Here is a 23933-nt window from a genome sequence, read left to right on the forward strand (position 1 = left end):
ATTGTGCAGCTGGACACATAAACAGTGAGTCCCACCACACACACACACACACACACACACACACACACACACACACACACACACACACACACACACACACACACACAGGCACACACACCAGTCCCGGATCAGAGCCATGTTGGGCTGATCGGCGTGACCACCTCCATATTAAAGCTGTGTAACGTCATGGGGCCTCTGGGGGCTCTCTCTCTGTGTCCCTTGGCCCACTGCTGAGAGGCCACACTCGCTCCCCTTGGCTTTGGTTACAATTGAATTAGCCTCGCTATGTTTGCCCCACACCAACAGCAGTGGGGGAGCATATGGAAACAGCCTTGCTTAGGGTACAATCAAGAGTCTGTTGAGCCATAAAGATGCCTCTCACTGTCAGACATTTTTGAGTGTAATCGGTTTTATACGAATACACCAAACTAATTTCTCAGAACCAAACAAATGACTGTCGTATGGTGTTTTCATGTACAGAAGGTTTGTTGACCTCTTAGGTTTTCAATGTAACCAGTTTTTTTCAAATCACCTCAATGAACAAACTCCTTCAGTGACCCATTCCCCAAACCTGTGATAGAGTTTTGGGAAGAGCCTTTCCATGTGTAAAGCAGCCTCATGGATATGTTTACATACAGAAAGGAAACCACACATCCCTCCTCTTAGCTGGTAGAGCATGGAGCTACCAACAGCAGGATGCATCACTAACAAGACAGGAGAACTGGAGACAAACGGCATGACATCACCTGACTGCACTTTCCATTGGCTTGCTCAAGATAAACAACTCAGTTGAAGAGTTCAGATCTCAGCGAGAATAAGTACCTAATGATGTGAGGGCAGCCACTATCTCTGATAAGTGACCCTGAATAAGTTTACCCTTAATAAGTGAAAAATCAAATATTATGGATTCTGTAGTGTGTGTGTGTTCATTCAGAGAAGTGAAGATATCAGTTTCCTCACCCTGGCCACTAAACTGATTCTAGTTCTAAAATAGCAAGTCTAGCGGCCATGGATAAAAGCTGACCGGCTGTGTACATAGACACATGTCCGCAGCAGTGGCCTCCGAGGCCGTGCTCCTGTAATCAGTACTGGATTTGTGTCATGGTAAATACAGTGAAATGCAGTTGTGTTTGGGATGGCTTATCTCCCAGGCTGCTGCTGCTGAGAGGAGTATTAATAGAAGCCCTGAAGAGGTTTGTTAGGGAAAACTGATTAGAGCTCTCCTGGCTTTGCTACAGCTGGTGTGGATCTCTCTGTCTTTCTGTGCTCTTGTGATCATCTCTCTCGGCCCACACTCTAACTCACTCCCATTTTGTCTCTTTCTCTCCCTCGCTGAACCCCTCAACCCCCAAACGCACCCACGCACGTACGCACACAATCTGTCTCCTCTTCTGCCCAGGTTAGGGTGATTATCAGAGCTGAAAATGTCTACTTTTTGAACCAGGTTCAAGGCTTCACTTCACAGGCCTACCTCTTAGTTTACACTCTTAACTTCACTTAATATCTGATCCCACTGTTGCCTTGAATTTCCATCTCTTTTAAAATTGTGTCTATGATCCTTTTCTTCACTTACAATCTCTCTCTCTCTCTCTCTCTCTCATTTAATAGCTTTTGTAAACCTTGGCCTGACCAATGGTGTCATGTTCGATTTTATTCCTAATGTATTGCCCAACGATTTGAAACAGAATGATCAGGACTTCCCCCCTGCGTCTCTCTCACTCCCCACTGTCTTGATCTCCCCTAGGTTCCAGGACATGACAAACTACTTTGGTCTGAAGCCCAAGTCTGGTGAGAAGGAGGTGACCCCCAATCATGTCTTCATGCTGTGGTACGAGTTCTGCAACGACTTCAAGAACACATGGAAACGCGAGAGCAAGACTATCTCCAAAGAGCGGTAGGTGGACGCGTGCTTCCCCATTACAGCAGTCTCTTTCAATGCAGGCAAGGTAGCTAAGACTGCCTGCCTGTTTCAGTCCCATTCAGTTTCAAATGGATTTTACGATGTTGCCTGAGGGCACTTATCTCAGGGCACTGTACACAGGTCGTTAAGGGCTGAACCCTAGGAGCAGACATAATGATGCAAACGTTTTCAGAATTATACACACGTTTGGGCACCCATGGATAAATAACATGACAAAAAATAGACTAATTGTAATTGAGCGATTTTGACTGCATATGCCCAGGGTGCTAAAACCTTTGCACAGAAACGTAGATGATGCAGATCACAGGATTTGGTTGAGTGTGTCTGAAGTGAGCCATTCACACCATGACTGACCAGAGGGATGTCGTTTTTCCCCTCTGAACACTCTCTCAATTAGTCAGTAAAGCGACAGCTCGTTTAACACAAGCCAGATTGCCCACCGGCCTCCAACCTCCCCTCACACATCACGCCAAATGCCTCTAAATGAGCCTGAATGGAACCTGCGGACAGTGTGTAGACAAATGAAAATGAGCACTTTTCTGGGTGGGTTGGTGGGGGATGGGAGCTGTTATGAAAGGGGGGGGGGGGTCCAAAATGGCATCAAAGGGAAGCAAGGCTGAGCTTGCCTAAGGCCTGGTACCATGTCAAAGCCTGGGGCTAGATTTATGACCTTGCATCTGACCCAGGGCATTCTGTATGGGGTGGGTGACGCCACACAGTAGGGACAGTACAAGTTCCAGTTCTGCTGGACCATCAGCTTTACAGAAAAGAAAGTTCTACTCTCTGTTAGAAAACAGATGTCACACATCATCAGCATCCTCATCATTCAGCCCAGAAGATGATATATATTGAGCAAGTTGAACAATGTTTCTTCTTCAATTCAAGAACTCCTGATGAAATACTACCACTCTGAACTGTAACCCTCTAAACACAGAAATACAAGCAAGCACAAATATTCGCGCACAACCAATCTGTGCACATGTTGTCATAGCATCTTGTATAGATTAAGCATGGCATGAGTACTTTCTCACCCCTTTGTTTACTGGGCACCCAGGCCTTACATTGCCCACAGCTGATAGTGTTTATGTACAATTAACTTTATTTAAAACACAGCCTCCGCGGCCAATCTGCCATAAAACCTAAGTATTGTTTAGCGTATTATTGTACAGCACAGCTGTCATTTTGTCCTTGTGGTTTTACCACAACTGGCAAGTGGACAGGCAACTGTCACACAATGAGGATGCCCAAGGGAAGTGAATGGACACTGTTGCAAATCAGCATCAAATGACAACACTTTACGAAGATAGACTTCTGTCCGTTAAAGTATGAGGTAAAACATTTTTTTATTTGTTAGTTTTTCTGACCGTCTCCCCTGAGCTTGTCGAGTTGTGCTCGTACTTCTCCATGTCCACTGTTGCAAGAACTACTCTGCTCCAAGTGGCGTCGTGATTTATGCGCGTGAACTTTGCAGAGGCCTCGCTGGCTGTCATCAGGAGACACTACAAAGGACCCACACTCCCTTGACTGCAACCAAATCTGAGCAGTCAACTGATATGAGCACGCTCAGTCCTTTCTTCTGTCGCATTAGGACACCAGTGCGGTCACCAACATTGATTGTCTCCATATGGTGCTTCCCCCGCACAGCGTAGACTGACGAGAGAGATGCCGCATGTCCATGAGTACTGATTAAACTGTGACGTGAGGATACAGTACCTATTGCGCTGGACACCTTCCTATGGCCAAATGCTGGTCACTAAGCCTGCGGTGTGTTGTGTAGTGTTTGTGTTGAGTTGGGATGATGGTGGGTTAACATCACTATCTCTGACCTGCAGCCTGAAGGAAGCACAGCAGACGGTTCAGAAGATTACCGCCGAGAAGAAGGTGGAGACCAAAAAGATCAATGCAAACAGTCTGGTGAGAGCCAACACATTATGTTTCTTCTGTCTCTCTATTCTCCCCTCTCTCCCTGTCTCTATTCCCTTCATTCTTCTCTCCCTTTTTATTCTTCCTCACTCTCCACTGTCATGTGCTCTTCCTTTGTCTTCTTTTGTCGTCCTTCTTTATCTCTTCCTTTGCTATCCCTTCTCCATCCATCCAGTCATTCATCCCTCCATCATTTTCTCATCTTTGTCTCTCTTCCCGTTCCTGACTGTCGCTCTCTCTCTCCTGTCCCACTACCTTGATCACTGTCCTCTCCTCTTTCTGTTTATATTCCCTGTTCCTTTTCTCCCTCTTTTACTCTACCTCCCTGACTTCTATCTCTCTCTCTCTTCCTCCCTCTTTTGATTTGTCCTCTTCTGTGAACTTGTCTTTTTGGATCATCAGTTGTTTCTCCAGCTTTCTTTGATTTCTCCCTGCCTTCTCTAGTAAAAGTAAATCATGTTTTTTTTTTTAACAGCACAATTTAATAGCTGACATTGTCTCCTTTATTGACTCACAGAAAGAAAGACTACGCCAGAAGGAAGCAAGCGTGTCCTCCAGCTGAGTTTCGGAGAAAGACAACAATACAACAACTACCACCACCACCACCACCACCACCCCTCCACCATATATGCCTTTTATTCATACCTCAGTCTTCCTGTGTACCACCCACTGCATATTCCATGGAACAGTATACTAGACAGCATACTGTGTACTAACTACTGTAGACGTCTCCTTTGCAACCCAGCTTCTTCTTTTGCACATATTTGAACCACCATGTCTAGAAGATCCAGGGAAGATCCAGGGACCATCACTGGTCTCTGTTTGCCTTGCAGAACGTGACCCCCTCTGACCCCAAACCTTTGAAACACGACCAGTGCAAAAGTCTTTTTGGAGTGTGAGGGACTGTTGGCGTTGAACATAGGATCCATCAGGATTCTTCCTGCTTGTAGGCCTTCTTCTGTGGTGCTGGAACGTCTTCTCTGCTTGTCTCCTCATCAGGGATGCAGTTTGCATAAAACAAAACAGTCAACAGCACTGGAAGAGACATTTTAGACACAGCATATAGAGTTGCTTTAAGGAACTGGTGCATAACCAGATAAACATTATCAAGCTAAGAGGAGCATGCCAGAATAAGCAATCGTACTAGCAGTGGCTTAGGTGGGGCTTGGGAACACAACAGCAATAACATGTAAATATGCTAAAGATGACCTTTTCAAACATCATTGTAGCCATCCACATGCCTCTGACTAAGAGGTCATACTAGAGCTTAAAACACACACACACACACACACACACACACACACACACACACAACTACTGGAGTGTCATTATGGAGAGAAAAATGGATGTTTTGGTTCTCTCTTTTTTTCTTTTCTTTCTTTTTTTTTGAACCAGACTGACCCCTACTGGATGACAGCCAGGCATCATCAGACTGGATATTTACAGTGCCTGGGTCTTACAAACCTCATGGCTCTTCATCCTGTTCTCAAAGAAAATCTCCCCATCAGGATACAAGAGCTGAACTTGAACTTGCGCGTCTGGTTAACAACATTTACAGTAGTGGACCCTCAACCTTCAAACAGATCTTTTTCAAGGTCAAATAGGTGACACACGTTTTGCTCCTCACAATGTTAAGACAGAGTCCTAAAGTACTTTCCTGCTTCCAACAGCTGTTGTTAGTTTGCCCTATTTTGCTTTGCCAAAACGGTACTTGATCAGATGTATTGCACTTTTGCACCTCTTTTTGAACTCCTATGCAATTCTTTGATTTCCTTTGCTGTAAAAAAAACATTTGTGAATTCACACCGTATACTCTAAAGATGGATAGTATATTTATTTTAACTAAATATTTCTATTGTATGCTTTTAAAAGCTAAAGAATAGTAAAGTACTTCCTGAGGTGACATGGATCCATATTTATATAAAAAGCAGATTTATTTTATGCCAAAATGTCAGTTGCCTATATAGCAGAATAATTCAGACAGGTGGAATACACGGTGTTTGTTTCTTCATCATTGTCCCTGGGTACAAAGCAAGTCAAAAAGGATGGTCCTGATAGATCAGGGAACATGCTGTATACGTGTATGGGTGAGGCAGACATGGCCATGAATACGGTACACAGCATTGCCTTTTTGAAGAGTTCTTCTCATAGGAACACCAAAAAACTGCCTTTTGTTTTATCAACCAATCATACATATCAGAGATATATATGTACACTGCATCCAATTCTGTATTACCTCAGACAGTGGTTATGCTCTAAATCTGAACTCTACTGCAGTAACAGCTGAATGTGGAACTGATATTGACCAACGTTTGATTCGTTCCAGTGTCAGTCTCTGATCGAGCCTACAGGCCTATGTATTTTGACGCTTGTGCTTCTGTTTGAGTTTTCTTGTCAGAACTTGTAACATATTCTTCTGTGGTTTAACACTCTCAGTCTCTGTTCAGATGACAACATGAACAAATAAATATGTGACTATGAGTAGCACGATGAAACATTTTCAACATGTGTTATGGATGATCAATGTTATTTGGCCATTTCTTTTTTAAGTTAAGCTTAAAGGCAGTAAGCTCATATTTGCATTTATCTTATGTAACTGAGTCCCGAGAGGTGGCAAAATGGCATGTCACATTTTAGAAAAGTTTAAATGGCCTTTATATGGTTAGTCAGTTATAAGAATATCTTTGTGTTTGACGTCTCTGCAACATTTAAACCCAGCTCTGCCCAACTTTAAATTATTGCTGCAACATAAAGAATAAAGTTTTACTTTTATATATGGCGCAAAGAATTTTAATCCATCACCTCTTCAACACTTGGCCTTGTGAAAGTTACCTAGGAACACGTAGTCTACATACATTCTTTGTCATGCTGTCTTGACAAAAACACGGCACAATAGATTCGGATACTTTTTTTGTCTGAGGAGCTGAACAAGGACATTACAGAATGCCGTTAAGGGGAACTCTATAGGCTGGTCAAAATTCATTCAAAATTACCCTGCGTGGTGACAATACTGATTTCACAATTGTGTGGGCAAATTGTAGCCTGAATACCATGATACTTTTTGAAAGTCTGTAAAGACACCCAATGTAGGTTCGCAACAGAGATGGTCTCATTTAGCTCAGAGCACCTCGTTCATTTCCACTGTCAGAGGCAGAGGGGCCCTCTGCTGTATTGCGTTGTGTAAGGCGTGATATGAACATCACTAAAGTGCGGGAGTGATAAGGACATAAGGACCGCGGCAACTTTTGCGAGCCAGTGGAGAGCCTTTCATTAACCAGGATAACATCGTTTGAAGAGGTTATGGAAAAGGGTGATAGACCTGCCATCTAATCGCGTGTCTTGTGGTCTTTCCTCATAAATTAAACCTTTTTACGACGAAATGTATCCAAGGGTCCAAGAAACGTATAAAAGTCACAGCACGAGTCTGGCTCCGAGCGAGAAGAAAGTAACCCATAACCGTGGAAGATGTTTTTATTTGGTGTTTCGGGTTAACCTGATGTAAATGAGCTGCATGAAATCGGACTCGTTGCCGTTTTGGGGTAATTTATGATCTTTTTCAGTATTGCTAAAGTGGGTGTGTACTTAGAATTAAAAGTATTGGCAGAATGTTAAAGCGAAATGTTTTCTGTTTTATTGCTGTATCTCCAAAGCGCTGAATAAGCAACAATGTTGTACATTAGAACAATATATGTGATTACCATTTAATAAACACAATAAACCGTGCTATCTACAACATTATAAACACATTATGTACAACTTTTTGTTCCTAAAACAAAAGGAAGACACATGTTTTTTTTTTTCTCGTATAGCCAAACTAATGTTAACATTTAGGTTCCCATTCCATAAATAGCGATTCGAACAGGCTATATAATTGCACAGTGATCTGGCAATATAATAGAGCAATTAATATTCCGAGAAATTCGTTGAAAACATTCTTATATGTGTCCCAGATATTAAATAAAATCGCCTTACTGTTTCTCCAATTCCACATAGTGGAAAAACCTTAAGCAATAAATTCATTTCAGAGGAGGGTAGAGGCAGAGCGCACGCGACATTTAGCCAGAGAGGCAAAGCGCACACCACATTTAGCCAGAGAGGCAAAGCCGTTGTCTTTTAAGGCTACCCCCAAGGTGTTTGACCGAAAGATCATATCATATTCTCCTTTGGCTTCCATGCAAGGACTGAGCCAACTTTTAATGCTTCCCAGAGTCAACAGGAGATAAAGATGTGTCAGTCTGTCATTTTGCTGTGTGTTCATTGCTGTGTCCATCCGGTTATTGAAGTGCCATGTGAATTGGTGGACTTGAGAGCCTGGAGAGAAAACCGCAGGCTATAGTGAACATGATGTGAGTATGAAACAAGTCTCGTTTTCTGATTTTATATTAAGTATCAGATTAGGCCAGAGTCGCGTCGCAGGATATTTCTCTTTGACAGTGTTTCATGTCCCGAGAAGTCCGAGTTAGTCCAGGTCTATCGAGATACAGCGACACTGCTTTACGCGTTGTACGCGCTTCTTTTTGGTTGGCGGCTGTTGGTCCGGACAATTCAAAGTAAGAGTCATGGTGGTAAATCGCTTTGGTTTGCAGAAAGAACATGACTGAAAGGCTCCCTCCTCTTTGCGGACGTGTCTGGGGATATAAAACGAATTGCACTGTCCGTAGCAGAACCGATTAATAATGGTGCGGCTGATGCAGCCTTCCTCGTGGATGGTTTGTTTCAGTGGTTGGGTCTTGCACCAGTCGAGTTTGAGGTATCTGCGCTCGGTGACATGTAGAGCCTCTTGGCTTGACTCCAGCACCTCGTCTGCGGATAAATGGGGGCCTTTTCTCCGTCCCTGGGAGCCAGAGCCCGCCTGCGGTGTCTGAGGCTGCTGCTCTGATTCGTTTGGGTTGTTTTTGTCAGGATGAGGGATGGCACCTTGGGATCCTCGGTTCCGTCTGGAATCCGCTGGGTAGGAGAGAAGCCCCACGACGAAGAACATGCTGCAGAGGACACGTGCTGATGCCATCATCCTTGAAAAAATACATTAAAACATCACATTACATCCATGATGGAACTGAGCTAATAATAAGCAATGACAAACAGAGGTTTCTGAATTAATTTCGGCACCATAACTATTCATTTACAAACAAATAGAGTTTAAAAACTTTAAAATACGTTTAAACTTTCTTCAATACTTATTTTAAATAAGTAATACTTTATTTTAAATAATATTTAAAATACGTATTTTACTATCCTTCATACATCTTCGCCAAGTTACTAATACTAGGTCTACTATATAAACTCATCTTGCCCTTTGAGGTAAGCTATTCATCAGGGTGCTCAGTTTGTGAAAATTACACATGCGTAAAGATTGCGGCGCAACAACCAGCGCTTACCACAATATCCATTAAGAAAAGTCGAAATTAGTTAGCAGATTCCCAACATTAAGCGCATCATGGTCAAATATACACATACATAAACATGCTTTCATTAACTTCTATAATCAGATATGTGCCCTGTTTTAAAAATCCAACAGATGCCCTAATAATTGACACCTGCACCGTGACTAAAGACGTTCGGGCGCATCAGCATGTGATAAAACGCATATCAACCGTGGCATGCCAAAAAGCTTTAAGGAGTCTGTAAAAGTGCTAAAAAGGCGCTCACCTGTCAAGTAGTCGAGATGGTACTAATATAACGGTTTATTGTGCTCCGTCCAAGGCAGTCCGCAGAGCTGCTAACACAGAGAAGTGGACAGGGGTAAGCCACGGAGAGCGTCTGAGGCTTCTAAAGGTTCCATAGAAAGAGAGGTTGGGTTTTTAATACAAATTGCTACAGCGCCTGACTGTCTCCCTTTTAAATGTCTGCCAGCTGAGATGTGCACAACAGCTCCTCCACATTATTGGCTAGGCACGATGTAAGGAAAATCAAAACTATCCGCCCACCCGACACTTCCCGAATCTACTTGTAGGTAGCAGACGGCAGCGCACTAGCTAAAGGGTGGGTGTTTGAGTGCTGAAATTGATTTAATGGAAACTGAACTCTAAAGGGCGCAGTTTTTGAATCGTAAAGCTTAACATCTAATGGATCATTGTGCAGTGTAGTAGCCTAGTGTGTTGGTGAATAAAGTATCTGCTATGATTCGGCTACAAAAAAACGTTTGCATCCAGTGAGACAGTTAACACATATTATGACATTGGTTACATTTTGATTTCAAAACCATGTCTTAGGGGTCTACCATGTCTAGACATGTCTACCAATTAAAATCTTAGTCATTGTATTACTTTTATAAGCAATTAATTATTTACTAATAATAATCACTTTTAATTACTAATCACTAATAATTAATGTAGCCTATAAGTAGGCCTACTTCCAAAATACGTTTTATGGCATCCATGTGTAACAAATTCCACAAGATTTCACCACTGATAATATAGCTTCGAGGAATCGAATGTAGGCCTACTGAAAATAAGCTACGGGAATTGCGTTTTCCTGTTAGTAAAAGCCACATGAAGTTTTTGTCTCCATGTCATAACACTGGAAAATTACAGAGATGTTTCATACAATACTTTGTCAGTGCATAGTTTACTTGACGTCTCAAGATATATCCTCTGGTCTTGGAAGTACTGGAAGGGCGAATGCCAAAGAATTTATTCGCAAAAAAACCCCGCAATAACTCTTTTAGCACTGGGTCTTTGTTTATTTCAGTGTGTTTGTTTAATTTCTCACACTTTTATAAAGGCTTATTTTAGACCTTGCTCAATTCCGAGTTTTTCCTGTCAAATCACTAATAACTGCAAGCTCTATTTACTAGACATGGTAATGTCACGACAAAATGAATTAAAGCCATAAAATATATAGGGCAACATGAAAATAGTTTGTCATAAAATAGTCTAATAGTTTACAATATGATGAAAATATGTGAACGTTAGTGTGACATTAATTACATTCAAATCAGAGCATTTATAAAGGTTGCCATAGGTAAATACCATTTCCTTCACAGCAATGCAACTAAATTATTCATTTTAGAATTCAGGTTTTCTTGGATTATGTTTCCCTTCAAATTAACATCATGGAGCTAAATGTTGAAACTCATGAAACACTTCTTTCAGTTATTGCATGTATTTGGTTTTGCATTGTTTTGTTCAATTCAATTGATTTTATTTCAAATTGTGATCCATTTAAATTAAGATTACATCTCAAGCTTGATGTCAGTATACATTTCCTGAGGCATGTGGTCCAATTTTCTTTTCAGTTCTAAATCATGTGAAAATTCTTGATTAATAGCATCCAGTGCCCCAACAATTCAGAAGTACTAGATTACCTTTATCTGGATTAAATCTGTTGTGGAAAAAATAAACCCTGACAGTTTGGAGGGGGAAAAAAGGCCGCACCAACCGCATTATTTGAAAACTGTGGCGGTCGGCGTCCCCCAGGTTCTCTGTTCCTGTGCCACAACAACACTTCCCGAAATCCCGCTGCCTTCTCTCTTCAGCCCCCATGTGCTCAACACATGGCCCCAAGCCCCAGTCATGGGCCCAGAGTCTGGGAATCTTAGTTTCCCCCCAGCAGAACGAGTGCGGCACACTCCACACTGATCCCGCCACACCGCACCACACCACACCGCACATCACCGCACCGCACCACACCGCACATCACCGCACCACACCCCACCGCACCACACCGCACAGCACCGCACCACACCGCACCGCACCACACCGCACCACAGTGCACATCACCACACCACACCGCACCACAGCGCACATCACCTCACAAAAGCTCCAACATGGCCCACCTTCCGTCCCCTTCACCCTTATGTAAGGGGCAGACCTTTGTATGTTGCCACAAGGGTTTGTTTTACTTCAGTCTATAGCCACTACTGTTGACATACAGGCTGGTAGCCACTTGAGTGGGCTCGGTGCCACAGAAAAGGCTTAACTGTGGTTGAGGTATACACTTTCAGTGGACCTGCAGCCACAAATGTGGATACATAAATGGTAGTTGAGATTCACATGTGCTTGTTTTACCTCAGTATGACCACTGTACCTGTGACAGTTTTTAGATGGACTCAATCATTTAGTAGCCACAGCACATAGCCAGCCAGAGGTGGTTTGGTAATCACCGGAATGGGCTCATTCTATTGGGCACACGCAAATGCTGTCTTATGGCATGGCCACAGCAGGAGAAATACTTTAAACAAGCTGATAACCACAGAAGTAGCCACATAAAAGTAGAGTGGACACCAACAGTCAGGTCCAGTAAGGTCACTTTGCGCACACACAAGAATAGGTTAGTACACAAGGTTTTACATTGCCACTTGGGTAACTAGAATTAGGGTTAGGGGTTTTCACTCAAGACATCAGGGTTATAGGGTTGGGACTGGGGGCTTTATAAGGGCACAAATTAAGTCTCCCACCCCACTGAGGAAGGTAGGCCTCAGATAGTAGGCTACTGAGCACTGGTTCTGAAATATGATGCCAGCCCAAACACTACATGGACTAGAACAGCAACTGTGAACAGCAGAGTCAGTATTTGGTGATGCCTTTAAAATCATTTAAAAATATCCACTAAAATTGAGAAACTGGGAACTATATTAGGGCCATTATGACATGACAAGAAGGACTGTAGGGAAATTCAGCTATAACCTCCTTAAAGAGTTTTAAAAATAGTAGGCTACTCCTTTGGCCGGTGAAGAGGGGAAAAACAGTGACAGATCGTCTCCCTTTTACTGAGCTATGAGTATTTGTTGTTCCAGTTCGCCTCACTAGTAATTAGGTTGTGTAAGAGAAAGCCAAATTCCTCACAAATCCCCTTTAATGGAGACGAAACCATCCAAAACATTACAATCTACAAGGCCTTTAATAACAGCAAGACAGCAAGAGAGGCCCAACCATGCCTCATTACGCACTGGCGGATCCGCGCACGTCCATCTCCTGGGGAAATTGCCCCGAAGACTTGGACAGAGCCCCGGCAAGCTTTAGAAGCAGGCCCAGATGCTGCCAATCAGCTGCAGGTCTTGGACATTTCTCCAGGTATACTCCCTGACCCACTGACAGACACCAGGGCTCGACTGCGCAGGATATGCGCCCACTGCAAACGGGATGTTCTCCTCGTAAATATGATCGTGTCTCAATTAAGCATGTTATCTGTGAGTGGTGGGTGAATCCTTCTATAGTGCCGAAAGCGAGAGAGGGATCCATTGCTGATGAGCATGACGCGAGGCAAGCATATTAGGTCATCCAGCTGCTTAGGCGGTAAAACACCGTAACAAGGCTATGGGGGGGTGACCCCTTCAAACACAGGTCATTGCCGCGACCGGAATGGTCCACATGATCTTGACTAGCATCCTGCATATGTACTCAAGAGTATGAACCGAGGAAGTGATTGTTAGAGTTTTAGTTCCTAAGATTATATTCAATGAGACTATTCTATGAAACAGAAAGGGTGAGTGACTGCAATGCAGTGTGGTAGGCTACATGATGCATCACTCTTCCATGTAGGCAATAAGAGGAAGACGATCCAATCAGTCAGGCCTGACTCGTGTTTCTGCTGTTCTCCAGTACATTTTTCAATGACCACTGAAGGTTAGTTATACATAGCTACACCCATTTTCACAGAACTTTATAATTATAGCCAAAGTCCTTTTAGGCAAGTCCCTCCATTCGGCGGCAACGCTTTTTGGGCACTCGTAGGGCATCCTATTCAGCAGAAATGCGCGTGCGCAAGGCTTCACGACACCAATCTTGCTCCAGCGGCGAGTTCACAACACATGATTGGGAAGATGTCTTCACAACACACCATATGATTGGCTCAAAGTATTCACATCACACCACATGATTGACTCAAAGTATTCACTTGTCGACGTTTTGCCGAGGAAGGGGTGGGATATGTGTAGACAACGGCCATATTGGCATTACAAACTAACCCCATGCATTTCTATGGAGGATTTTTTGAGTGCGGTCACTCCTCATTAGAAAGTCTCTGTTATAGCTTATGCATCACAGTAGTCTCTCTGACACACAAGACTGAGTTGTACCTGGCCTCACATTCCAGTTCTTCTCCTTGAGTACATGGTGTCATGGAAGTGTTGTCCGAAAGGTATGACGACTAATCTAAGGAAACTGACAAAAGTGAGCAAAGTGAATCATTAGAACCCTCATGTCTTGATGTGATGTTGTATTTATGTGTTGAGTTTTAATCTTCTACCATTAAATGTATAGTATGCTGAACAATGGTAATCAATACTGCTTCAGAGTTTAAAAAAATGTGCCTATTTACCAAGAATTCAGAGCTGTGGCTACTTACTCAAGGATCACAATAGATAGACTAAGGTGAGTTTTAAATTTGCATTTGTCCACACAAAATATAAGGAGAGGATGGCAAGGATGGTTATCTAAAGCCTTAGGGCAAGAGTTTTTCCCCTCGATTATATTGATGTCTTATATATTTTTTTATTTGTAAGTACTTAGGTTATGGCTCCCACACACAGCTGCGTGCATCGCGTTGCTGGAGACGCATCCCATTCACTTTAAATGGGCTCACGTGATCCGTTGCCGAACTGAATTGTGGGTCGTCGCGTCGCGTTTCTCCAGCTGCTCGCGTTGAGGAGTTCAGCTGTTGCTGCACCGACAGACGGCACCGGCCAATCAAGCCAATCTAGGGACGGCACCAACCAATCACATTACGGTTTTACTTCAAGTCATTTGCATAGCTACCGTCGAGAACACCCACTGGAATGCGTTGACGGAACGCAGCTGTGTGTGGGAGCGTTAGTGACAAACCTGGGAAGTTACTGTAACTCATAGTGGTAAAGGTCCCAAAACAAGACTTCTGGCGTTGTTCTGGTCAGGTAAATGAAGCCATAGGCCTCATCCATTAGAATATTTACCACTTCATCTGGGTTAATTTAGCCAGGTTTGTCACTTACCTAGAGTACATGCTGCAACAACCCAGGTGATGTTTAACCGAAAGGTGATAATACATGGAGACTTCTTGAGCAATGATGCTAGGCACCCACATGTGTTCTGATTGGAGGATGAAAAAGTGCCTACTGATTGATGATTAAACTTTCCCAAAGAAAGAAATGCTCAGGAACACTGCTAAACAACATTGCTCAAAGTCACCTTGTGTTTCCTCAGGAGTTGATTCCAATGGTGTATGTAGATACAGATTTGCATCACAAGATCTGAGGTATGGTGCCTCTGCCTCCAAACCCAAACATTTGCTTTGGTAGACTTCTTGAAAGTAGCTTGGAACTTGTATGCACATTTCTAAACCCTTCATTGGGTCAAAAGGGCATTTTCAGTTCAGGCATCTGTGTACAATAGGGTCACTTGAACAATCAAACAAAGTGTGCCTATGGGTAATACTGCAAGCACCACCTGGTGGCTAAAACAAGTAGCACAGACAACAGAGTTGGATCTTGGATAATATTTATATGCCAATAAAAATGTTAAATATCAATTTTACAAATCAGTCACAATTACCCCTTCAGTTTCAGATAACAATATTTTTTTCGCAATTGAAATTTGGGACAGCAAATTGGAAGCAGACTTAAGAAGAACTAATACTGTTTGACAACACTTGTTCATAATTTCACCGTTGCAGTTACATCTTCATCTTCTTAGAAGACTCAAAGATTTTGCCAGACATAAGAGATAAATTAAAACAAATCCAACAAAAAAAACATGTAAAGAAAAAAAACACATCAACTTTCAAACCACAACACTTCCAACACACTTCTCAGGACACTTTACACTACTCAGCATACAAGCTCTACTAAAGTCTACCTTCAACAACAGCCTTAAGTCCTCAGACTTCAACCACATTCAACCATAACAAAAAACTCAAGCTGCTCTACAAAGATAAGGATGATAAAAAAATAAATTAAGATCCCCTGAAAAAAACAATAAGCATAAGGAGTAACATAAGGAATGGTTCAGAAATCAAGTCACAAACAGTTTCAAGGTCCTGTCAGGGCTCAAGGCTCATCAGCAGTGGGAATGGCTCAAAGGTCTATGGGTTTAGTGGCGGACAGGAGCCTGCCGCCATTCAGTGGGTTCCTAGGGGAGCCCCGGTAATGAGTAGTCTCCCTCTTGGCCAACTGCTGTGCTGCTGACTTCTGAGGGAGCTCGGAGGATTCACTCTTATTGGCTAGTGGGATGTCATCTTTCACCCTTTGTGGCACCTTATTAGTCACGTCCCCCAGAGCAGAGATCCTGGAGGGGTTACGGATAGAGACCCTCTTGGGGGGGACTGGGGGCCTGGTTTTGGAGAAGGAAGGCACCTTAGTGACCAATGCGTCCGGCTGGAAAGGATCTGCAGGGATGGGCTGAAGCGGAGTTGCAACGGAAAGACCAGCGTCCAGGCTCGTGGTCTTCAGCATAGGTCCGGGCTTCGTGAGAAGGTCTGATTGGGCCCCTGGTTTTCGGGAGGTTTCCAGGAGAGAATTGATCCTCCTAACAGAATGGCGTACTGGAGTCCTCTGGAACTTGAGGGGTGATCGGACCCTCTTAGCCTGGGGTGATTTAAGGGTGAGCATGTTAAACTTTTGGATCTGGTCCTGGACCTTTATGGTCTGAGCATCCTTGACCTGCTGAGCCGTTAGTGAAGGTTCACTTTCTGGTTCAACAGTGTCTTGCCGTGGCTTAGTCCCTCCACTGGTCTGGCCCTGCGGCAGTGATGGTTTTTTAAACACCTCTGACTGGGCTTGGTGTGGAGTAGACTGGCAGCCCACAGAGTTCAGCCTGAACACCACAGGACTCTGAATGTCCAGCGCATCAACCAACTGGCTGCAGTTGACCGTGTCTGGCGTCTCATCCGGATCTAGAGTGTCGCAACTGCCACAGACGGCACGAGTGGATATGTCCAGGGACCCCCTGCACTGCTCTTTCCCGTCCCACCCACTGTACTCAAACAAGGCACTGTCTATGTGCAGAGGGGACAGGGGAACAATCTCGATTTGTCCAAAGGTGATATTTTGCTCGCCCAATACACACTTATGTGCAGGGGATCGGACACCCGAGCAGCATTCACTCTTCGGTGTCTCGTCACCATCATTTGGCACAGAGGCGTCGGCCTCACTAACATGGCTCCTCTCCTGTCGTCCTGCCTCCTCCCATCCACATGGGGTGCTGTGCTCCTTCACTACAGCATGGAGGTCACTTCCAGACTCGCCAAAGGCCCTCTTGATCTTCAGCAGGGTGGGGCGGGTCGGGGCACTCTCCTCAGCGATGGAACAGGCGCTGTCCAGGCTCTCAACGCTGGTTGCGCAGCAGAGGGTCTTGGGAAGGCTGCAGACAGTAGGGGGCTTGGCAGCGGTGACGATAGCTGGCTCAGAGAAGTAGTTGTTCTTAAGGCACACGTTCATGGGGGTGTCGGCGAAGGAGTCATGCAGGTAAGGTGGGGCCCCATCAGGTGTCTCGCCGCTCCAGGAGGTATGGAGGTCCTCAGGGCCTTGCTGGGGAGACAGCAGGTTGTCCTCCGATTTGCTGATGTTTTTGGTGGCTGGATGGAGATCAGATCAATTTACCCATTAAGTAAATTTAACACACAGAATATAAGAACCTTTTTAAGAAATATTGCTGTAAAATTAATGTTAATATTCTTAACCAAATTGTTTTTGGTGCTTTTTGAGCAAAATGCTGAGTAATTAATGAGTTCTTTGAAAGATTGTTGTTTAAATGCATCATAATATTGAAAGACTTGATGGGCCACTCCCATCTTTTAAAAAGGTATGAAAGGGGGGGAGGGGGGTTAGATGGAAAGGTGATACCTTTACATGCATGCTTGTTGCGCAAAACAACAGCAGGGCTACTATCAGGCTCTTTGGAGAAGTGAAAACTGGTGGTGCTGTCCTGGGTGGCGAGGCGCCAGCCAATGGTCTCAGATCCCTTTGCTGCTCCAAGAGCCTGTGACCCAAGCGTCTGTTGGAACAGAGGCACCTGCTTTAATTTCTCACCCATGCAGCACTGCATCCCACATGGGATAGTCATCCGTTTACTTTATCTTACACTGCCGAACTTTGGAATTATGAATAAAATATCAATTTAATTCCTCTTTCGTTACATTGAAAGAAAAACTAATGCTATTGAAATAGTTGGTAAATATATTTTATTTTCGCAGCAAATATACATTTTCAAGAGACTACATATAATATTTAGTACATTAAAACAAATGTAACACGTTTAAACTAAAGTGCGACCTGTTTATATCACATCATGTTAAACATAAGACATACCAAATACCTTGTTTACAAACAGACAATGACAGGATTTAGGCTCAAAAGACGGCATCGTGCAAAAGTTAGCTGATTAACATTTGGTATACTTACTCATGATGAATGTACATAACAACAACAAAAATAAAGAACATCTCAAACATAATCTCACAGACTACGTTTACATGCAATTCAGTGTGCTGGTTATGGGGCTTATCCCGACTGATCATACTCAGGATATGTTTACATGAACACAGAGAAATCTGGTTATTCATGTCCCTGTAGTACATGATGAGTACTAGTACTCCGGTTACAAACAATAAAGTTATAGTATTAGCACACCGCACCACGACCCTTGGGATTAGAAACCAGGATAAGGTGTATATATATACATGGAACAGTAGCCCGGTTTCTATCGGAGTACTCCAGATATCATAACAGGATTGCTCAAAATCGGGATACGGGCTTACCCTGGGTTCTGAAATCTGGATACGAGGTTTACATGTGTGAACACAAATAACATAATCGGGATACGGAAATGCATGTAAACGCAGTCATTGACCAATAGGACTGATTTTAATCCACCCATATTTCAAACCTCTATATAATTGCAGTGGTATATTTTCTCCATTAATTAAAAGATTAGTGTTAAGATAAACATTTTTTAAAAGTGCCATCATGGAGTCATGCACACCATTGTACCTGGACTGGTACAATCAGATATGATTACAAAGAGGAGCTTATTCATTCGACTTCATTAGAGTTTCATTCACAATCCCCATGTACCAGGGCTTTAGATGCAGTCTGAACTTACAGTGTCTTTGATGCCTTTGCCCAAGCTGAAACGCATACGCAGAGACTTCATGGCTGCCTCCTTCTTGGGAACTCTGGGAGAGAAGCAACCAGTCTTGCCTGACTCATGCCTGAAAGACAACACACACAATTTGCTGAGATACCAACACAACAGCAGCTACAGCATATGGACAATTACCATGTCAGTACAAAAAACAAATCACAATGACATTCAAATTATGGATAATCCTGCCCCCTAGTGGAGAGACTTGAATAATACAGCCAGCACATCTCACCTGTTGATCTGGTGGGTTCTGTAGCTCAGCCTCTTGCTCTTCCTACGGGCAGAGCTTGCCGTGAGCCTGCTGGTCCTGCCTGTAGACACCACTGAAGGAGAAACACCTGAGGCGCTGTGCACTGGAACAGCAGGGGACATACACAAAACCACTCAGAACACATCTTTTAAGCAGTTTTAATTAAAGCAACACCATACAACAGTTTCCTAGTCTCCAAGTGTATTCGCACATGGTGTATGTTCATGAAAAGCACAGATGTGTCATTCCCACTAGCTATCCTGAACATGTGTCATGTAGTTGTGTGTCCCGTGACACAACACCATGTGAAAAGGTAGGACAAGCTTATGCCAGCTACTGCCAACAATATCACCAAGACACTATACTTTTTCAGCAAGCTTTTATCTTGCTTTTTACATTTATTTGTTCAGCAGATGTTGGTATACAAAGCGATAGTGCTCACCTGATCCAGGGGTGGACCCAGCGCCAAACAGCACATGTGGGAGGAGCTCAATGCCCAGGTTCTTCTTGATGGATCTGCGCTTCTTGTTGGAGGACTCGTGGTTATGGCCCGAGTCCAGTGGAAGCTTGCGCTTGGTGTTGGGCGTCATGATTACTGGGGTCGCCGATGAAAATACTGGAAAATAACGAATAGGCTTAAATGAAATGTCAAAACACTGACTGAGATTGTAAGCTGGTGGGCGACAGGCTATATTGTCAGTGGAATGGGATCATACAAGAATAGAATGCTTGAGATGTTTACAGTAGTGGGTGAGGAATCACTGCTGATTACAAATTTCAAGAAACAGTCAAGTGCTGAAAGACAGAAGCTAATGAATCGGTTGAGGAACTGCAGGCAAGGCACAGTCAAATTTAGCTGTTCGGCAAGCAAGATCGGATGAGCAGAGAACTACTTAAGCAAAGTCAAACACAGAAACTCATTCTGAAGGCATAATTTAACTGATTGGTTTCCATTATTCACAAATCAAGAAAGCATTGGCTTTTGGCTTGCATTCAGGAACAAGCTGGACAAACAAGCGCGTTTTTCTTTTTTTCAGAGCGTGCGAGGTGATGAGTCCCAACATGAATACCTACCAGCTCCTTCAGACTTGGGGGTGTTTGTAGGGGTTCTATTAACTAATAACTTATTCAGTGCTCCATTTACCAAATCTGGAACGCAAGACAAAAACTTTGGTAGTCGCCACATAGGAGCAGCAGTTAGCTGGAAACACCAACAATAATCCACTTTAGGGGATAGTTCAGTCAAAATCAGATAAGCAAGCATGTCTTATTGTCTTTCCTTTGTGAACACTCCAACTGATGGGCATACATCTACCAGCACATTTATTAGCAACTTGGGGATTAAAGCAAGGAACATTTCCCCGCCTGAAGTTATTCCGATTTTCCCCTTTCAGGCAATCAATGTATGTATATTTATCTATTTTTGCACTTTAAACAACCTGACCAATGCCTTAATTCCAGTGGTGCCTGAGAAACTTAAGCCCTGAAAGCTTAAGTATGGACACAGTGTATGGAGTGTTGCTTAGATTTTTAGCTGAACTACCCCTTTTTAAACCAGTGTTGTTAGTCTAAGATCAGGTTAGCAATTGCTTGTTCAAGCTGCACTGGACTCTTACCTCCCAGGCTGCGCCTGTGGCTCCTCCTCAGGCCTGAGCTGGCAGCGTGCTCCTCCGCATGGTCCAGAGGCGGAGAGAAGAGACTTGCCCCACAGCCCAGCATGGCTGGAACCTTCTCCTGGAGGAACTGGGGAACAACACCTATCACAAGACAAACAGCAAGGCCATCATTATGATACATGATTCACATGCCGCTGCTGCACAGCGCCTCCACTGCATTTAGAGAACTGAGCTGTCACAATGGAGGTTTCACAACAGCTGACTGAGCTGTTTCACAACACTCCCCCCCCCACCAACAAATTTGTTTTGTTTCAAACAGAGCTTGATTGGGCAGGTTTTGAATGTTTCCAGGAACTACATAAACCAATCAAATATACACATGTCGTACTAAACAATTCTTTAGATAAAAGCAGCTTCTAAAAATGAAAAGCAAACATAAACAACTTCCGTCCGAGTAGGTATGAACTGTAAACAACTTTACAAACCTTGTCAGACCAGATTTCCCTTCAACTATGTGCCTAAACCCCACTATTCAGTCAACAAAAAAAAGCACTTCAGGCCTGTAACATACCGAAGTTGCGTGCATTCTGTATGAAGCAGTGCACCACAGCAGCCTGCAGCTTGAGCTTCCTCTCAGTTCCAGCGTTCATCTTCTCCGCACCCTCTGCAAAGTGCAGGAGGTTAGGGGCGAAGATCACAGACAGATTACTGCTGTCCATTTTGTTCTCGGCACTCCTAGGACATGCAACACAAAGACAACATGAGAATGAATTACATTTACTACATCATATTCATTTTGACAAATTTACTGTAGGCGACTGTAGTTGCTCAAACATATACATTAGTAACTGGGCAAAGAGATAAAGATGCTAGAAAACAAATCTATGCATGCTTACATATTCACATTAAAGTATGCAAGTGAACAGACACTTTGGATTTAACCTAGTGAACGTGGAGATTAGTGTGTGTGTGTGTGTGTGTGATATATATATATATATATATATATAAGAGCACAGTAAAAGAGAACCATACCTCTGAGACACACTCTGGAGGAAGCTGAAGAAGTACCGCAGGGTGTTCAAGTTTCGCTCAGGCAGCACGCAGGACAGCAGCATTGTGGCTGAGGTCCTCTCCTCCTCCGTGGACAGCTCCTGGGCCTTGAGGAGGGCTGCGTGCAACTCCATGGACAGCACAGGCTCTGGCAACTCTCTGAAGAACTGCTTCAGCAGCGCTGCCACATCCACAGGGAGCGCAGACGACAGACACTCCTCACCCTGATCCAGCTTAGCCTGCATAACACAGCCAACGTCAACAAACTCTCGTCCAACGTCTTGTGAAACAAAGCCCCCAAGTCGAGGTGCCCCCAAAGCTACAGAAAAGGTCAGACAGAGTCATCACTCACTCGAAGAGCCTTCAGGCGAAGAATGGAGCCAGACTTTCTGAACAAACCCTCTGTGTTTGCATGCTCCAGCAGATATGTGCAGGCGTCCACAAGAAAGCTGGAACATTAAATGCAGAAAAGTTTAATGGACATAACGCCCACAAGAAAAAAAGACATACAATGGGTATAGAGACAGATAGTTTCCTTAACTTATATAGTTAACAAAATGTAACACCCACCTTGGGACACTACCATAATCAAGAAGGGGACAATGGGGCAGACTTTCGAGTGCCACCCCAAATACTTTCACCTAGGAAGCAATTTGTACATAAATGCATGTTAGTACTTCAAACAAGCCACAGGAATTTTCCTATCAATAGTTTTGCGGAGCTAAATAAGCTGGATGCATTCAGATAAAGGTCGTTTCAAGTCTAAACAAGCATCCGGTTCGCTCGCAGTTTTTTAACGGCTGAAGATTCTTCTGTCTTAAATAGAGGGATGTTGTGAGACTCACCTGACATACTGGCAGCCAAATGAGCGTGCCAACTGTCAGTGTTGACTTGCGACAAATGGACTTGGAAATAAGTGATGCATTGTTCCAATAAGTTACCACAGAACATAACCACCAAAACAGTTTAAGAGCATTCCTCGTGTTTCAAATTATCTCGTGAAACCTCATCAAATGCGATTGTTGCATTGAGGGTAAAATTGATTGGATACGGCGCTTAAACGCGTCAGACACATGAATTGTTCAACGCCAGACGGTTACGTCTTTTACAATTGTTCACCACTGAAGATATTTACTATCTTAAAGAACATCTCCTGCCATAAGAAAAGGCACTGGTCATTGCAGTGAGTCGACTCGATTGAAAATGCAAGTCATAAACCATTACAACATGTTATGTGCAGCTGAAGTAACGATAACGTTAAGTTACTGCAAATTAAAGTCGAATGGACTAGAACGTGCAAGAATGCCCTCTTTAGTCTTGACGTAGCGTAGAGTTGGGTGAATGTAAGCGGAAACAACGTTCATGAACTTACCGACTGGCTTGTTGACAGTTTGCTGTTCGCTTTGTTTTTGTTCCAGTTCTTTGTCTTGATATTGTATGTAGCACGAATGTGTTGTACGACTGCCAGTCGCATCACGTTTCTTTCCAAAACCTTCATCCTTACTTTCCAACAAACAACCTGAATTCAACTTTCCGTTGGTACCAACTTAGCTAACGAACTTGCAATCAATACTTGCCAACATGAGCCTTTTTCTCTCGACTCCTTCGTTCACTGAACAATTTAGCCCGTAAAACACTCTCGTTAAATCCCTCATCAAACTTACAAAAACCTTCTTCAATCTTAGAAGCTACCTGTTTCAACCAACGTTACACGGTGATGCACATGTTAACCGTTAAAACAATGACTAGATTTCATGTGAAAATCGAAAGCTGGGTAATTACTAACTATCAAGCAAATACTAACGTTAACTATGCCAACAGTTACTTAAATATTATCCACACGCTAAAGTTAGCTGCTAAGTCTCATTTGCATTTCCGTCACTTTTGTCGGTTAGCTAAAAACAGTTTAGCGACTAAAATCCAGCAAGGTATACAACAAAGTTAAGAACTAATAGTAATTATCTATTTACACCTAAACATCATAATAGGTTAACAAACTACACAGATAAATACAAACATACATGCTTCCACACAAGTGTCAACATATCCAAAATCATTCCACTCATCCACTAAGCTACCTCTGAACTCTTTTCCGCAAATATTTCAAACGGCAGAGC

At 43.3% G+C, this 23933-nt stretch overlaps 3 protein-coding genes across 9 annotated transcripts in view; 1 reads left to right on the forward strand and 2 right to left on the reverse strand.

Annotated features, from left to right (window-relative positions):
• The window catches only part of LOC121693694 (formin-like), an 81760-nt gene extending 75144 nt beyond the window's left edge, over positions 1–6616 (forward strand). For both annotated transcript variants that reach the window (XM_042073306.1, XM_042073305.1), the window contains 3 exons: positions 1745–1894; positions 3754–3835; positions 4362–6616. In XM_042073306.1, the coding sequence (XP_041929240.1) occupies positions 1745–1894; positions 3754–3835; positions 4362–4406 (277 nt within the window). In that variant the 3' untranslated portion in view covers positions 4407–6616. The remainder of the gene's footprint in view (positions 1–1744; positions 1895–3753; positions 3836–4361) is intronic.
• On the reverse strand, positions 5505–23915 carry arhgap11a (Rho GTPase activating protein 11A). 6 transcript variants are annotated; one of them, XR_006025553.1, is made up of 14 exons: positions 23838–23912; positions 23189–23315; positions 22387–22457; positions 22169–22265; positions 21799–22055; positions 21338–21501; positions 20767–20907; positions 20225–20299; positions 19593–19766; positions 19133–19253; positions 18859–18967; positions 17601–17751; positions 15553–17332; positions 5505–5514 (listed from the first exon to the last, which is right to left on the reverse strand). XR_006025553.1 is itself a non-coding variant. In XM_042073311.1 (13 exons), the coding sequence occupies exons 2-13, from the start codon at positions 23312–23314 to the stop codon at positions 15834–15836; spliced, it is 2985 nt and encodes a 994-aa protein (XP_041929245.1). In that variant the 5' UTR covers positions 23315–23319; positions 23895–23915; the 3' UTR covers positions 15242–15833. The 6 variants fall into 6 exon arrangements, 5 of the variants coding, with proteins under 5 accessions (XP_041929245.1, XP_041929241.1, XP_041929244.1 ...); XM_042073311.1 differs by lacking the exon at positions 5505–5514 and having other exon boundaries at positions 15242–17332; positions 23189–23319; positions 23895–23915; XM_042073307.1 differs by lacking the exon at positions 5505–5514 and having other exon boundaries at positions 15242–17332.
• grem1b (gremlin 1b) lies at positions 7453–9683 on the reverse strand. Its single transcript, XM_042073313.1, has 2 exons — positions 9494–9683; positions 7453–8856 (listed from the first exon to the last, which is right to left on the reverse strand). Exon 2 carries the CDS (start codon positions 8853–8855, stop codon positions 8304–8306), a length of 552 nt encoding a protein of 183 aa, XP_041929247.1. The 5' UTR covers position 8856; positions 9494–9683; the 3' UTR covers positions 7453–8303.
• Positions 23916–23933: the final 18 nt, after the last annotated feature.

The sequence above is a fragment of the Alosa sapidissima genome, chromosome 19 (genome assembly GCF_018492685.1).
Source record: "Alosa sapidissima isolate fAloSap1 chromosome 19, fAloSap1.pri, whole genome shotgun sequence".
NCBI classification, from domain to species: Eukaryota; Metazoa; Chordata; class Actinopteri; order Clupeiformes; family Clupeidae; genus Alosa; species Alosa sapidissima.